This window comes from Xenopus tropicalis, chromosome 4 (genome assembly GCF_000004195.4).
Source record: "Xenopus tropicalis strain Nigerian chromosome 4, UCB_Xtro_10.0, whole genome shotgun sequence".
NCBI classification, from domain to species: Eukaryota; Metazoa; Chordata; class Amphibia; order Anura; family Pipidae; genus Xenopus; species Xenopus tropicalis.
The window spans coordinates 1385284-1401770 of record NC_030680.2 but is presented as its reverse complement, the minus strand read 5'-3'; the positions used below and the strand labels follow the sequence as shown (position 1 = coordinate 1401770).

General features: G+C 43.4%; 1 protein-coding gene across 1 annotated transcript in view; it reads right to left on the bottom strand.

Moving 5' to 3' along the window:
• Positions 1-16487, bottom strand: part of LOC116410227 (natural cytotoxicity triggering receptor 3 ligand 1-like) — a 66392-nt gene that overhangs the window by 3617 nt on the left and 46288 nt on the right. The window contains exon 5 of the mRNA XM_031900349.1: positions 9020-9493. Coding sequence (XP_031756209.1) covers positions 9020-9493 — 474 coding nt within the window. The remainder of the gene's footprint in view (positions 1-9019; positions 9494-16487) is intronic.

Below are 16487 nucleotides of genomic sequence, written 5' to 3'. Positions count from 1 at the left end.
CTGAGAGCTATCCCCCCTACCCCTGTATTCCCTCACTTATGTACTGAGAGCTATCCCACCCTCCCTACTAGGCCCTGTATTCCCTCACTTGTACTGAGAGCTATCTCCCATAACCCCTGCATTCCCTCACTTGTACTGAGAGCTATCCCCCCTACCCCTGTATTCCTCACTTGTACTGAGAGCTATCTCCCATAACCCTGTATTCCCTCACTTGTACTGAGAGCTATCTCCCATAACCCCTGTATTCCCTCACTTGTACTGAGAGCTATCCCCCCTACCCCTGTATTCCCTCACTTGTACTGAGAGCTATCCCCCCTACCCCTGTATTCCCTCACTTGTACTGAGAGCTATCTCCCCTACCCCTGTATTCCCTCACTTGTACTGAGAGCTATCCCCCCTACCCCTGTATTCCCTCACTTGTACTGAAAGCTATCTCCCCTACCCCTGTATTCCCTCACTTGTACTGAGAGCTATCTCCCCTACCCCTGTATTCCCTCACTTGTACTGAGAGCTATCTCCCCTACCCCTGTATTCCCTCACTTGTACTGAGAGCTATCCCCCCTACCCCTGTATTCCCTCACTTGTACTGAGAGCTATCCCCCCTACCCCTGTATTCCCTCACTTGTACTGAGAGCTATCTCCCCTACCCCTGTATTCCCTCCTGTTTGCAAAGAAAAACATTGGCAATAAAAGCTGCACCTCTAGAGCACCTGAAAAGTTTAGGGCGCTTAGACCTAGTTTGCATGGACTTCCTCTGCATTGATCCTGATTCTAAAGGAGTTGGAAACATTCTAGTGGTGACTGATCATTATACACGCTATGCTCAAGCCTTTCCTACCAAGGATCAGAAAGCTGCCTCTGTTGCTAAAGTTCTTTGGGAAAAGTTCTTCATTCACTATGGACTTCCTGTTCGCTTACACTCAGATCAAGGACGAGATTTTGAGAGTAAATTGATCAAAGAACTTCTGCAAATGCTCAACATCAGTAAAAGTAGAACTACACCATATCATCCTCAAGGAGATGCCCAACCAGAGAGATTCAACCGCACCTTGTTAAACATGCTCGGTACCCTAAATGTTAAAGAGAAAAGATTTTGGAGTCGCCATGTTAGCACCATGGTACATGCTTACAACTGCACTCGACTTGAAACTACCGGATATTCTCCCTACTTTCTCATGTTCGGCAGAGAAGCACGACTACCAATAGATCTCTACTTTGGAGTATCAGTGGATGGTATGGGCAGCATTAGTTATTCTCAGTATGTTGCTAAATTAAAAGATGATTTGTCTAAAGCCTATCGTCTTGCTGAGGGAAATGCCTCTAAAACGAATCAAGGCAACAAGAGAAGGTATGATGCCAGGGTACGTCACAATGAACTTGTTCCAGGAGACAGGGTATTACTGAGAAACCTAGGAAACAATGCTCAGCATAAACTATCTGATCGTTGGCGTACAGACTTTTATGTTGTAGTTGATAAACTACCTGGTATCCCTGTCTACCGTATTAAAGGCCCAAGGGGGTATCTAAAAGCCTGGCACCGAAATCATCTCTTACCCATACCTCAAGTATCTGACTCAGAGACTGAGGATCAAACAGGCTCTACTGTTAGTGATGGTTCCTCTTGTGCTGGAAATTCACCAGATAACTTTGATGTTTCAGTCAATTCACCTGCATCACTTAGTTCAGGTAATGATGATGAACAGCCAACCATTGCACCTACTAATTCACATGATGACCCACCTTCTTCTACAAGACTGAGCCCAAACGCCCCAGCATTTGTTCCTGCTACCCAGCCTGGACTGAATCAAACCCAGAATTCAGTTAACCCAGCCTCAGGACTGCCTGCTAGGGATGTGCGGAGGGGAAGAAGGATAAGGAGGCCTCCTAGTGCCCTTACCTATGATTCTCTAGGGGTACCTAACTACACTTCCCAACCTTTTGTTGGATATGCCTCACCTTATCAGTGTGGTTTAAATGTGCCTTGTGTTGCTGATGTTCAGAATTTGTTAAGGGAAATGTACCAAATGATGAGTAGGTTATCTTCTATGATGTCTGTTAACTACTACTAATTTCATTTCCCTTACAGCCACCATTGTATCTTGAAAGCTCTCAGGAGAGACTATCCGAAGCGGATGTTTATGTTTAAATAAATGGCATCTTGCCTGTTTATGTTATTTGTACCCTTGCTGGGACAGAAGGGATTTTCCAGGGGGAGAATGTAGGGAAGTGCTAATTTACCACAAGCAAAAAGGAAAAACAGAAGACCCGTGTGCTTATTAATTACCTAATATCCAAATATTCGGCTTCCACATGGTGTTTGCCACCTTAATTACTAGACTCGCAAATAAACAAAATTTCTGTGTTTATGCCTTTAATTAAAAAGTTAAATTTTATTTGGTATAATTAAAAATATAATTACATAACATCTACTTTATATTAAATAAATACTTAAAAAACCACATGGCAATATTCGGCCATAGTGGAAAAAACCATTACACACCACTAGTGCGAAAGGAAACAATCAGCAAAAGTATTTAGGTTCTTATAGTAATCACAAGAACAGAGCATATTCTTAGACGCTGAGATTTCCTGAGAGGAGGTGAAAAGATTGGGAAAAACGGGGGAGGGAGAGAGACCGTGGTGGGGGGAGAGGGAATAGCCCAGGAACGTTTGTTAATTCCTGTAAAATCCCCAATTCAATTTTATTAGAGGTTAATCAATTCTTGCTAAACTGCTCAATATGCTAGTTGCATTTATCACTGCTGGGTTAAGCTGCACTCAAAACAAAATATAGTTACAAAGTATCAGAGACATGTTAGTACTCTCACTCAGCTGTGGGCATAGCAACATCAACGGCAAATTGTATCAGAGGCTCCGCTGCCGTCTGCTGAGGCTTTAAAAAACTGATACTATTCAGGGTCGCGCTTGTTTCAAATCATGCGCTTGTCAGCCGGCTCCCAGTTAACATCAATCATGGCTTGAGGGTCCGTGCTGATACCCGCCCGCTCTGCAAAGTGCCGTGTGCTGAGACTGAGCGTTCCCTTTGATTACGGGACATACGTTCTTTGCCTCGCACCCCCCACACCCAGACTGTTAAAGGAACAGACCTCCCCCGGCCCTCACGGTGCGGCTAGCGCTCGCCGCAAAACCCCCCGGACAGATCAATCCTGTCCCTGAGGAGAAGCTCTCTCCGTGTCCCCCGCCTCCCAATCACCCACCAGTACCCGCCCAACGCGTTTCGTCACGTGACCCGTGACTTCATCAGGGGCAATCAATGAATGACTGTCTCACTATCAGTGGTATATATACATAGTGTATTAGCGCCATCTATTGGCCACAATATAGAATCTTTAATAGTTTTTTTCATAGTTTTTTTCAGACCTGCTACTGACATCTAAATGCACAATAGCTCTCAAAGGGGACAAGCTCATCTTTTTTTCTGTATAAAAGGGGTAAACGTGAATCCCTCATTTAAACCCATCGGTGCTCTTGATTTCAGTCGGTAAATCCATTCGCATTCTTTTTTTAGCAACAGATTATCAATATTTCCCTTCCTTTGTCCTAGCTTAACTTTTTCAATACCAAAGAAAGATATCGCAGTTACATCTGACCGGTGAAAGTCTCTTATATGTCTAGCGATGGGAGTTTCCTTATTATTAATGATAGTACCTATATGCTCAAGGACTCTCTTACGTAGTTCCCTAAAGGTTTTTCCAACGTATAACATGGGACAGCTGCACATACCTACATATATAACTCCTGTAGTGCGACAGTTGATAAATTGTCTGATTTGAAAAATGTGAGAGGAGCCGGGTTGCTGGAAACTTTTCATCGGTGCCATGTATTGGCAAGCCTCACATCTATGACACTTGTAGGAGCCCACCGTAGGTGTGAGAAAATGTGCTGGTGATTCTTTGGATTCACTATAGTGACTATGTACAAGTAGATCCCCTAAACTAGTGGATCTCCTTGCCACCAGATTTGGCACATGGGGCAAGATTGGCCCCAAGTCTCGATCTCCCTTTAAAGTGATACTGACACAAAAAAATTACTTTTCAAAATAATAATATGCATCAAAAGTTAGCTATAGGTCATGCTGACCATTTTTTGTTTAAACTTTTGCTTTTGCCAGTACCTTGAAGATTGATCCCGACTGTTTTACAGCCCGACTGCCACTTCTTTCCCTGTCTGTTATCTATCTCTTCACTGACATCACATGACATAGACGGGACCTGCTTTTTTTTTTCCCCCCCCTTACTTCTAGGCAGTCCATGCATTACCTAAACAAGTGATCTGTTCCTCCTCACATCTGAACTGTGAGTTTGCTGTCTATTAATCATGCTGTTTGCCTGTGCGACCTGCGTCGTCTCCCCCGCACCGGCATACTTTCATGCCAGACACAGCCCAGAAAAAATGTCCTGCACGCTGCTCTGAGAAACCACTGCCTCTAACTCTTTGCTGTAAGAGGTCAATTTTACGACCTGCTGTAGATATTTGACAGAAAAAAGTCTTGCTTTAAACACCAACCGACTTTTGCAGCACAAACATGGCGGCGCCCTCAGGCAGTTAAATAGGGGATAGTACAGGAAATATAAGTGTAATAGCCAAGTAGTTTTACAATGAAATGAGAAAGCTAATACAATAATATAGCAATGAGAGGTTTAAAAAGCATTATGATTTTTGGTGTCAGTATCCCTTTAAGACACTCCAATGTCTCTGCAAAATGGATTTGATGCTAGGCCATTGATTATTGCACGGACCCTCAAGCCATGATTGATGTTAACTGGGAGCCGGCTGACAAGCGCATGATTTGTAACAAGCGCGACCCTGAATAGTATCAGTTTCCCAAAGCCTCAGCAGACGGCAGCGGAGCCTCTGATACAATTTGCCGTTGATGTTGCTATGCCCACAGCTGAGTGAGAGTACTAACATGTCTCTGATACTTTGTAACTATATTTTGTTTTGAGTGCAGCTTAACCCAGCAGTAATAAATGCAACTAGCATATTGAGCAGTTTAGCAAGAATTGATTAACCTCTAATAAAATTGAATTGGGGATTTTACAGGAATTAACAAACGCTCCTGGGCTATTCCCTCTCCCCCCACCACGGTCTCTCTCCCTCCCCCGTTTTTCCCAATCTTTTCACCTCCTCTCAGGAAATCTCAGCGTCTAAGAATATGCTCTGTTCTTGTGAATACTATAAGAACCTAAATACTTTTGCTGATTGTTTCCTTTCGCACTAGTGGTGTGTAATGGTTTTTTCCACTATGGCCGAATATTGCCATGTGGTTTTTTAAGTATTTATTTAATATAAAGTAGATGTTATGTAATTATATTTTTAATTATACCAAATAAAATTTAACTTTTTAATTAAAGGCATAAACACAGAAATTTTGTTTATTTGAGAGTCAAGTGCTAATTTACACTTTCCCCAAACACACAACCCTGTGACTTTAAATCTGGAGCAACCAAAAACATGGCTGATGACTGTACTGCAAAGGGACAGTTCCCAGTCACAGCCTGGCCCAATCAGCAGGAGGGATTGGCTTCTGACCATGTGACCCTGCTGAAAGAGCTTTGGAGCCAAAAAGATATGAAAGTGGGGCAGATCTGATTCAGGGAGAGAGGAGAAGGAAAGCTGGGACTCTGTGCATTACTACTGGGAGCTGCTTAAGATTCCTGCATCTTTGCTGTGAGTGTTCCTGTGATCTGTACAAGTAGGGAGCTAGGGTTCCCTCTGTAGAACAATCTATTATATATAGGGACCCCCATAATCAGAGCATAGGGAGTTAGTTACCCTTCCCATTCAGCCATTTAGTGACTGGGATTACTGCAGCTGCCTGAGCTATTGTTAGGGGAGTAATCCCTGTAGGGGAGTTAGGGCTTCAGCCCTGTAGTGAGTTACCAGCGTGTACACTGGATCTGGATGTGGGATTACCCATCAGCCTCCATGACACCTGCAGTGAGTCTCCATCAGGATCCCAAGAAGCCTTTCTCTCCCCCAGCATCTTAAGCTCAGTGAGGATTAAAGCTGCCAGACTGCTTCCCTGCCTCTGCTCTGCCCCACAGGGTTTATTTCCCTTTTACTGCCACCAGGAAGTGGTGAGATCCTACAGTTACCCACCCCGGGGTGCTACAATCTGGTGTTGTAACACATAACTCTGCTACCACTACCTTCATACAAGGAGTAACCTGCGCAGACCTATAGTGTGCACACTCAAGGTTCTTAAAGTAACAGGGGACATATCTTACACAAAGGGGAATAGTGTCACATATTATGGGCCTGATTCACTAAAGTGCGATAGAAATTATCGCACGCTTTTTTGCAGTAAAAAAGACGCGATAATTTGCGAGCGATTCACCATAGTATTATCGCGTGCGATAAATCGCCATTTTCGCATGGGTTATTTCTCGCGCTAGTTTTACCGCATGCGTTAATTTCTGCGCTGAAAAGAATACGATCACATGATTCACTATAACTTTTGCGCACTAAATATCGCATTCGGCTATGCGAAAATTAACACCTACTACAGGCAGGCGAAAAATTATAGAAAAGTGCAGTAAATGAGTTTTTTGCAATAAAATATGGACTTACAGTGTTATTTATTCAGTCTGTGTTTCCCCCAGAGTGACCTAGCCGCCAGTTTGCAGCGAAATGTTCATTTTTAATACAGTAATTTTCCACAAGTATTGGCGTGTATGGCTAACATGGCGTGCGTTCATTTGCGCGACTATTTATATTTGGCTACAAGTGATGAAATGTTTCGCCAGGCATGGATTCGCAGCGAATTTTTGGACGTGCGTTGAATTTTTTCGTGGCGGATTTTTTCATGCGTTTCACAAAACAATCCACCAAAGTCAAAACGCATGAAAAAATTCACCACGCAAAAATTCACCACGCAAAAATTCACCACGCAAAAATTCACCGCACATCCAAAAATTTATACAAGCGTCAAAAAATAATAGTCACGGGCAACAATTTTTTTGCCCGCACAACATTTTTGTCGTTTCGTGGATCTTTCGAAAGATTTGCTAATTTTTCACTAAAGAAACCAGAACACATTTGCTCATCACTAGTGGCTACTATTTATATACTACTATTTATATGATACTATTTATATGCTACTATTTATATGCTAATATTTATATACACCATTTATATGCGGCGACAATTTTTATACACTATTTCTAAGCTACCATTCATATGCGGTGACTATTCGCGTGCGTAATTTAGCACATGTACCGGCAAATACCGCATTGAAATAGTCTTCGCGAGTTAAATAACGCATGCAATATCACGCGTAAAAAAGCTTATATAAAGTATGCTTATAGTGAATCGTGTGAAAAATCGCCAAAATTAAGACGCGGTAAAAATTTTTAGTGCACAATAAAAATAGCGCACGTTTTATCGCACTTTAGTGAATCAGGCCCTATATGTGTTATGTTAAAACTGTTATTCACTGTTTTCATTTCATTGCATCTTGCATATATATTACAATTTATTTCATATCTATCAATTGTGGGGTTTATTTCTATTACATTTGGTATATTAATCACTGCTGTTGCAGTTCCCAGGGAGTTGTTGCCCACTGGTATATGGTTTAGCCCTGGGTGGGGGCACATAAACTTTCCAAACCCTGCAAATCTCCCACTTAGCGGAGGCTTGGGATTTTCCCTGTTTGTGCCCCAGTGTGGCCCTGGGTATCAGTGCCAAGAAAGGGTTACATATATATATATATATATATATATATATATATATATATATATATATATATATACTGTATATATACATACACACACACACCTATACAGCCCTATCTGTACACACATATATATATACATACACACACACACACACACCTATACAGCCCTATCTGTACACACACATATATATATACATACACACACACACCTATACAGCCCTATCTGTACACACACATATATATATATATACACACACCTATATAGCCCTATCTGTACACTCACATATATATATACATACACACACACACACACACACCTATACAGCCCCTATCTGGCTTTTCAGTCTACTGTGAATGTGCAACTGGCACGAGGAAAGGAGAAACAAGAAGATGGCTCGTCTGCATGTACCCCGGGCTGGGGCAGGTGGGGGGGTAACAGTTTGGCACGTCCCAATGATTTGTCCTTTCCTTCTCCTTTAAAGTCATTAATAGAACCTGCCATAACAAAGACCCCCGTTATCTGCCTATAATCCCCCCTAATGTACTTGTACAGAGTAATCATGTCCCCTCGCAAGCGCCTCTTTTCCAGAGAAAACAACCCCAACCTCGACAGTCTCACCTCATAGTTTAACCCTTCCATCCCCTTAACCAGTTTAGTTGCAGTCTCTGCACTCTCTCCAGCTCATTAATATCCTTCTTAAAGGGGATGTAAACCCAGCGACAATGCTGTCCCACTGCACCCTAGTTATCTATAGAAGTTACCAATTATAGATTCAATAAAATGCACCAATGAGAATTCTAGTGACCCAAAACTTCATTATAGATGCAAGAGAAGTGACCAATGAGAATGCTGATTCCCTGTGTCAGGCCCCTTGCTGGTACCTTACATATAGAGATAATGATGGCATTTTCCCTTCATTATAGATGCAAGAGAAGTGACCAATGAGAATGCTGATTCCCTGTGTCAGGCCCCTTGCTGGTACCTTACATATAGAGATAATGATGGCATTTTCCCTTCATTATAGATGCAAGAGAAGTGACCAATGAGAATGCTGATTCCCTGTGTCAGGCCCCTTGCTGGTACCTTACATATAGAGATAATGATGGCATTTTCCCGTCATTATATGGCACAGGAATCAGACATGGGGATAAAGGGACAGACTTGTTCAGTGCTGGGAAACTGTGCTTATTGCTCCCAACTCCAATTGCAGGAACAGAGAACAGGGAGCCGGATTTACTCACATCAGCTGGGATTCTCATTGGGGGAATGAACAACGAGCGAGCGCAGATAAACAGAAAAATCAAAATAAAACTTACCTCCCCTGACCTCCAGCCGACAGGACACAGAGATGGGGCCCCTCAGGGCAGAGTGAGTGACCCTCACAGTCAGTTCTGCCCCATCATCTTCCTCTATGTCGGGGGTTATACGGATTGTGCACTGACAGTTGGAAATACGAGATTTACTTGTTGTTATTACAGGAATCATTTCCACTCGCAGCGCCCTCTGTGCCGGGGGCAGATTCTGCACATTCCCATTTCCCATTAACCCCTCTCTCTCTGGCGCAATAACCACACGCTGCTCATCTCTGTGATGCGCCACTGGGGCAGCGGAACCAGTTTGGGCCTCAGAATCCCAGGAGTAAATTTCCATCACTTCTCCCCCATTTCTTTTCAACCACAATGTAATTGTTATGGGTTTGGGTTGGAAACCAGAGATCTGGCAGGAGAGAGTCGCCCTCTTCATATGCACCAAATGTTCCGCTCCGGTAATGGGAGAGAGTTTGGGGGGTTCTGTTAAAACAAAAAAACAAAAAAGTCACTGTAATGTATTAGTGATAAGAGACATCACTCTGGGTATTTATATAACAATGAGAGACACCTGGGCCCCCAACTGCTATGGAAGTACAATTCTAAAATGGCAGGAAGTTTGGGGAGTTGGAATTATGCGGCCCCCCCGGGAACATGACTGTAACAGGGACATGTGGGGGCGCTATTAGTTTCCTTAACAAATCTCTTTATATTCCAAACATTCAATAACCCAACACAATTACACACAGTATCTCTCTGTGGGACACTGGGCAGTAAGTTGGGCTCTGCCCCTCGGTGCCGGGGCTCTTACCTGTCCCTTAGGCCCCTCCCCCTCGGTGCCGGGGCTCTTACCTGTCCCTTAGGCCCCTCCCCCTGCGCCGCTCACTGGCAGAGGGAAAGGAGCTTTGTACATTATTTCTGCACAGATCTCCCCCCTGCATGAAACTACACACAATACACAGGCACAGAACTCTATACATGAGATTGCAGCACAGGATTGAGCCATGTATGTATGTATATTGTTAATTTATACAGCACTGCTGCATGCAAAAAAGCTATCAGGCAACTAAACTAGAGATGGAACGGTGTATTACAGCTAGGGGTAAAAAAAACAACAACATTTTTTAATTATGTGAATAGTACAAAAATAAAGCAAGAAGGGGTGGGAACTTTATTATCCCGGGGGGGTACGTTGGTTGATGAGAACGGGGAAAAAGCAGAAATTTTGATTATTTTCCATCTGTCTATACATCTGAGGAGCCAGATAATGAAGGCTTCCCTTGTAATATGCCCAGTGCTAGTAATTTAGCTACTGGCGCGTGGGTCACTCGGGAGGAAATTCAATAGAGACTTGAACATGTAAAGGTAAACAAAGGTCCAGGGCCGGATGGGATTCATCCCAGGGTATTAAATGAGCTGAGCGCTGTGATTGCCAAGCCTCTTCACTTAATTTCCCAGGATTCATTGAGGTCTGGCATGGTGCCGAGAGACTGGCGGATTGCTAATGTGGTGCCGTTATTTAAAAAGGTATCCCGTTCTCAGCCTGAAAACTATAGGCCTGTTAGTCTGACATCAGTAGTAGGAAAACTTTTGGAAGGGGTAATAAGGGATAGGGTAATGTCATGGACAGTGGCCCAAACCCCACATAGGAATGACCGCCAGGGGGCCACAAGGGTCACAGGGCCACTAGACCAGTGTATTAAGTATAGATTAGGAGGGAGTAGACTGGTTAGGAGACTGGAAGGATGATTGCTCACAAAACGGTTTATTAAGACAACAAAAGAAACAATAACCTTTGTATAGAACAGGCAGGATAATAAAGTAAGGCAACTTACTGGCTCAGGAGAAATGTTTCAAAAACATAGAGAACAAGTAACCAGCAAGGAACTGGGTCCAGAATCAGGATCAAAACACTGAGGTACATGGAAGGGTGCCTACCCAGCAATAGGGACAAAGGTCAGGGTGACTAGGGCTGGAACTAGGGGTGGGCAGAAGAAGCACACACCTAGGTTACAATGGTGGGGGGGTGCCAGGCAGGTGCCTCTCCTTTCCCCCCCCACTGCATCACCCCCCCTCCAGCAACCCTGTGTGCATCCATAAGTTCACTCACTTGCACATATGTGTGCAACCACAGAGGAGAAGGGGGCAGGCCAATCTGGATGGGTTGCCTAGGGCGCCCAGCTGGCTTGGCCCGGCGCTGAGGATGACCAACAGGTACAGGGACCTAGGAACTGGCAAAGTGAGAAACCAGGTCAGGGTTTAAATAAGGGCTCTGTGCTGGGAACTCACTAGGGATTGGCTGAACCACCAATTAATAAAGAGCAGCTGAGTGTAATTACCAGCACTAGAGATAGAAACCTCAGAACAGTCTATACCTCCAACCTGTCTATATAGGAAAGACGTAAGGCAACAAACTGCAATATACCAGGTACCTGGTTCCAACCCCAGCAAAGGAATGGGCAGAGGGAATGTACATTACAGATACTTCAATACATTGCAAATCACAATACTATAAGTTTGTGCCACATGGGTTTATGGGTAACAGATCTTGCCAGACTCATTTAGTCGCCTTTTATGAGGAGGTGAGTAGGAACCTCGATGCTGGAATGGCAGTGGATGGGATCTACTTGGACTTTGCTAAAGCGTTTGATACAGTACCTCACAGAAGGTTAATGATCAAATTAAGGAATATTGGCCTAGAACATAATATTTGTAATTGGATAGAGAACTGGCTGAAGGATAGATTACACAGAGTGGGGGGAAATGGAACATTTTCTAATTGGACCAGTGTGGTTAGTGGGTACCGCAGGGGTCAGTCCTTGGGCCTTTGCTTTTTAACTTGTTTATTAATGACCTGGAGGGGGGCATAGACAGTACTGTTTCTATTTTTGCTGATGACACAAAATTGTGCAAAACTATAAGTTCCATGCAGGATGTGCCGCTTTGCAGAGAGATTTGACAAAATTGGAAATAATATAAACGCGCGTTAAACATACACTATTTTGTTCCTCTTTATAGGTCCCTGGTAAGGCCTCACCTTGAGTATGGGGGGCAGTAACAGTGAGTATGGGGGGCAGTTTTGGGATCCAGTCCTTAAAAAGGATATTAATGAGCTGGAGAGAGTGGATAGATAGGTCAGTGTGGGTCTGTATGTGAGTGGATAGATAGGTCAGTGTGGGTCTGTATGTGAGTGGATAGATAGGTCAGTATGGGTCTGTATGTGAGTGGATAGGTCAGTATGGGTCTGTATGTGAGTGGATAGGTCAGTGTGGGTCTGTATGTGAGTGGATAGGTCAGTGTGGGTCTGTATGTGAGTGGATAGGTCAGTATGGGTCTGTATGTGAGTGGATAGGTCAGTGTGGGTCTGTATGTGAGTGGATAGATAGGTCAGTATGGGTCTGTATGTGAGTGGATAGGTCAGTATGGGTCTGTATGTGAGTGGATAGATAGGTCAGTGTGGGTCTGTATGTGAGTGGATAGATAGGTCAGTGTGGGTCTGTATGTGAGTGGATAGATAGGTCAGTATGGGTCTGTATGTGAGTGGATAGATAGGTCAGTATGGGTCTGTATGTGAGTGGATAGGTCAGTGTGGGTCTGTATGTGAGTGGATAGGTCAGTGTGGGTCTGTATGTGAGTGGATAGGTCAGTGTGGGTCTGTATGTGAGTGGATAGGTCAGTGTGGGTCTGTCTGTGAGTGGATAGGTCAGTGTGGGTCTGTATGTGAGTGGATAGGTCAGTATGGGTCTGTATGTGAGTGGATAGATAGGTCAGTATGGGTCTGTATGTGAGTGGATAGATAGGTCAGTATGGGTCTGTATGTGAGTGGATAGGTCAGTGTGGGTCTGTATGTGAGTGGATAGATAGGTCAGTGTGGGTCTGTATGTGAGTGGATAGATAGGTCAGTATGGGTCTGTATGTGAGTGGATAGATAGGTCAGTATGGGTCTGTATGTGAGTGGATAGATAGGTCAGTATGGGTCTGTATGTGAGTGGATAGATAGGTCAGTATGGGTCTGTATGTGAGTGGATAGATAGGTCAGTATGGGTCTGTATGTGAGTGGATAGATAGGTCAGTGTGGGTCTGTATGTGAGTGGATAGGTCAGTATGGGTCTGTATGTGAGTGGATAGGTCAGTATGGGTCTGTATGTGAGTGGATAGGTCAGTGTGGCTCTGTATGTGAGTGGATAGATAGGTCAGTGTGGGTCTGTATGTGAGTGGATAGGTCAGTGTGGGTCTGTATGTGAGTGGATAGGTCAGTGTGGGTCTGTATGTGAGTGGATAGATAGGTCAGTGTGGGTCTGTATGTGAGTGGATAGGTCAGTGTGGGTCTGTATGTGAGTGGATAGGTCAGTGTGGGTCTGTATGTGAGTGGATAGGTCAGTATGGGTCTGTATGTGAGTGGATAGGTCAGTGTGGGTCTGTATGTGAGTGGATAGGTCCAGTGTGGGTCTGTATGTGAGTGGATAGATAGGTCAGTATGGGTCTGTATGTGAGTGGATAGATAGGTCAGTATGGGTCTGTATGTGAGTGGATAGATAGGTCAGTAATGGGTCTGTATGTGAGTGGATAGATAGGTCAGTGTGGGTCTGTATGTGAGTGGATAGATAGGTCAGTGTGGGTCTGTATGTGAGTGGGATAGATAGGTCAGTGTGGGTCTGTATGTGAGTGGATAGGTCAGTATGGGTCTGTATGTGAGTGGATAGATAGGTCAGTATGGGTCTGTATGTGAGTGATAGATAGGTCAGTGTGGGTCTGTATGTGAGTGGATAGATAGGTCAGTGTGGGTCTGTATGTGAGTGGATAGGTCAGTATGGGTCTGTATGTGAGTGGATAGATAGGTCAGTATGGTCTGTATGTGAGTGGATAGGTCAGTGTGGGTCTGTATGTGAGTGGATAGATAGGTCAGTGTGGGTCTGTATGTGAGTGGATAGATAGGTCAGTGTGGGTCTGTATGTGAGTGGATAGATAGGTCAGTGTGGGTCTGTATGTGAGTGGATAGGTCAGTGTGGGTCTGTATGTGAGTGGATAGGTCAGTGTGGGTCTGTATGTGAGTGGATAGGTCAGTGTGGGTCTGTATGTGAGTGGATAGGTCAGTGTGGGTCTGTATGTGAGTGGATAGGTCAGTGTGGGTCTGTATGTGAGTGGATAGGTCAGTGTGGGTCTGTATGTGAGTGGATAGATAGGTCAGTGTGGGTCTGTATGTGAGTGGATAGGTCAGTGTGGGTCTGTATGTGAGTGGATAGGTCAGTATGGGTCTGTATGTGAGTGGATAGGTCAGTGTGGGTCTGTATGTGAGTGGATAGGTCAGTGTGGGTCTGTATGTGAGTGGATAGGTCAGTGTGGGTCTGTATGTGAGTGGATAGGTCAGTGTGGGTCTGTATGTGAGTGGATAGATAGGTCAGTGTGGGTCTGTATGTGAGTGGCAGACCTGCAGGTCAGTATTGCCCAATAAAACTTACCCAGCTCTCTAGGACCCACATTGGCAGCATTGAAATGCAAAAGAATCCCCCAATGAGAATCCCAGCTGATGTGAGTAAATCCGGCTCCCTGTTCTCTGTTCCTGCAATTGGAGTTGGGAGCAATAAGCACAGTTTCCCAGCACTGAACAAGTCTGTCCCTTTATCCCCATGTCTGATTCCTGTGCCATATAATGACGGGAAAATGCCATCATTATCTCTATATGTAAGGTACCAGCAAGGGGCCTGACACAGTGCTGGGAATCTGCATTCTCATTGGTCACTTCTCCTGCATTAATAATGAGGTTATTTATCAGTAGAATTCTCATTGGTAAATTTTCTTGCATCTATAATTATGTTTTTTGGCAACTTCTATAGCAACACTAGGGGGCGCAGTGGGGCAGCATCATGGCTGGGTTTATATCCCCTTTAAGGGACAGGCAGTTAGGAGAGGACTGAGCTGGGTGCCCTGATGCTCTTTGCAGGGTGCAAGGGAATTTTGGCCCAATGGTCTGTGCAAAGAGAAGGAACCCAGGGGTTTAGGGGAATTGAATCAGAACCCTTTATACCATGTTACATTAACACTGGGCAAATAAAGGTTACAGATTTGTATCCAAATGTTCCATTTTAGTTTTTTTCTCAAATTTGAATATGCAAATCAGGGTTCATAGTTTAATATTTAGCCTAATTTAAAAATGCAGGTACAGGTATAGGACCTGTTATCCAAAATGCTTGGGACCAACGGTATTCTGGATAAGGGGTCTTGCTGTAATTTGGATCTTCATACCTTTAGTCTACTAAGAAATCAATAAAACATTAATTAAACACAATTGGATTATTTTACATCCCGTAAGGATTAATTATATCTTAGTTGGGATCAAGTACAGGTACTGTTTTATTATTACAGAGAAAAAGGGAATCATTTAACCATTAAATAAACCCAATAGGGCTGTTCTGCCCCAATAAGGGGTAATTATATCTTAGTTGGGATCAAGTACAGGTACTGTTTTATTATTACAGAGAAAAGGGAATCATTTAACCATTAAATAAACCCAATAGGACTGTTCTGCCCCAATAAGGGGTAATTATATCTTAGTTGGGATCAAGTACAGGTACTGTTTTATTATTACAGAGAAAAGGGAATCATTTAACCATTAAATAAACCCAATAGGGCTGTTCTGCCCCCAATAAGGGGTAATTATATCTTAGTTGGGATCAAGTACAGGTACTGTTTTATTATTACAGAGAAAAGGGAATCATTTAACCATTAAATAAACCCAATAGGGCTGTTCTGCCCCAATAAGGGGTAATTATATCTTAGTTGGGATCAAGTACAGGTACTGTTTTATTATTACAGAGAAAAGGGAATCATTTAACCATGAAATAAACCCAATAGGGCTGTTCTGCCCCAATAAGGGGTAATTATATCTTAGTTGGGATCAAGTACAGGTACTGTTTTATTATTACAGAGAAAAGGGAATCATTTAACCATTAAATAAACCCAATAGGGCTGTTCTGCCCCAATAAGGGGTAATTATATCTTAGTTGGGATCAAGTACAGGTACTGTTTTATTATTACAGAGAAAAGGGAATAATTTAACCATTAAATAAACCCAATAGGCCTGTTCTGCCCCAATAAGGGGTAATTATATCTTAGTTGGGATCAAGTACAGGTACTGTTTTATTATTACAGAGAAAAGGGAATCATTTAACCATGAAATAAACCCAATAGGGCTGTTCTGCCCCCAATAAGGGGTAATTATATCTTAGTTGGGATCAAGTACAGGTACTGTTTTATTATTACAGAGAAAAGGGAATCATTTAACCATTAAATAAACCCAATAGGGCTGTTCTGCCCCCAATAAGGGGTAATTATATCTTAGTTGGGATCAAGTACAGGTACTGTTTTATTATTACAGAGAAAAGGGAATCATTTAACCATGAAATAAACCCAATAGGGCTGTTCTGCCCCCAATAAGGGGTAATTATATCTTAGTTGGGATCAAGTACAGGTACTGTTT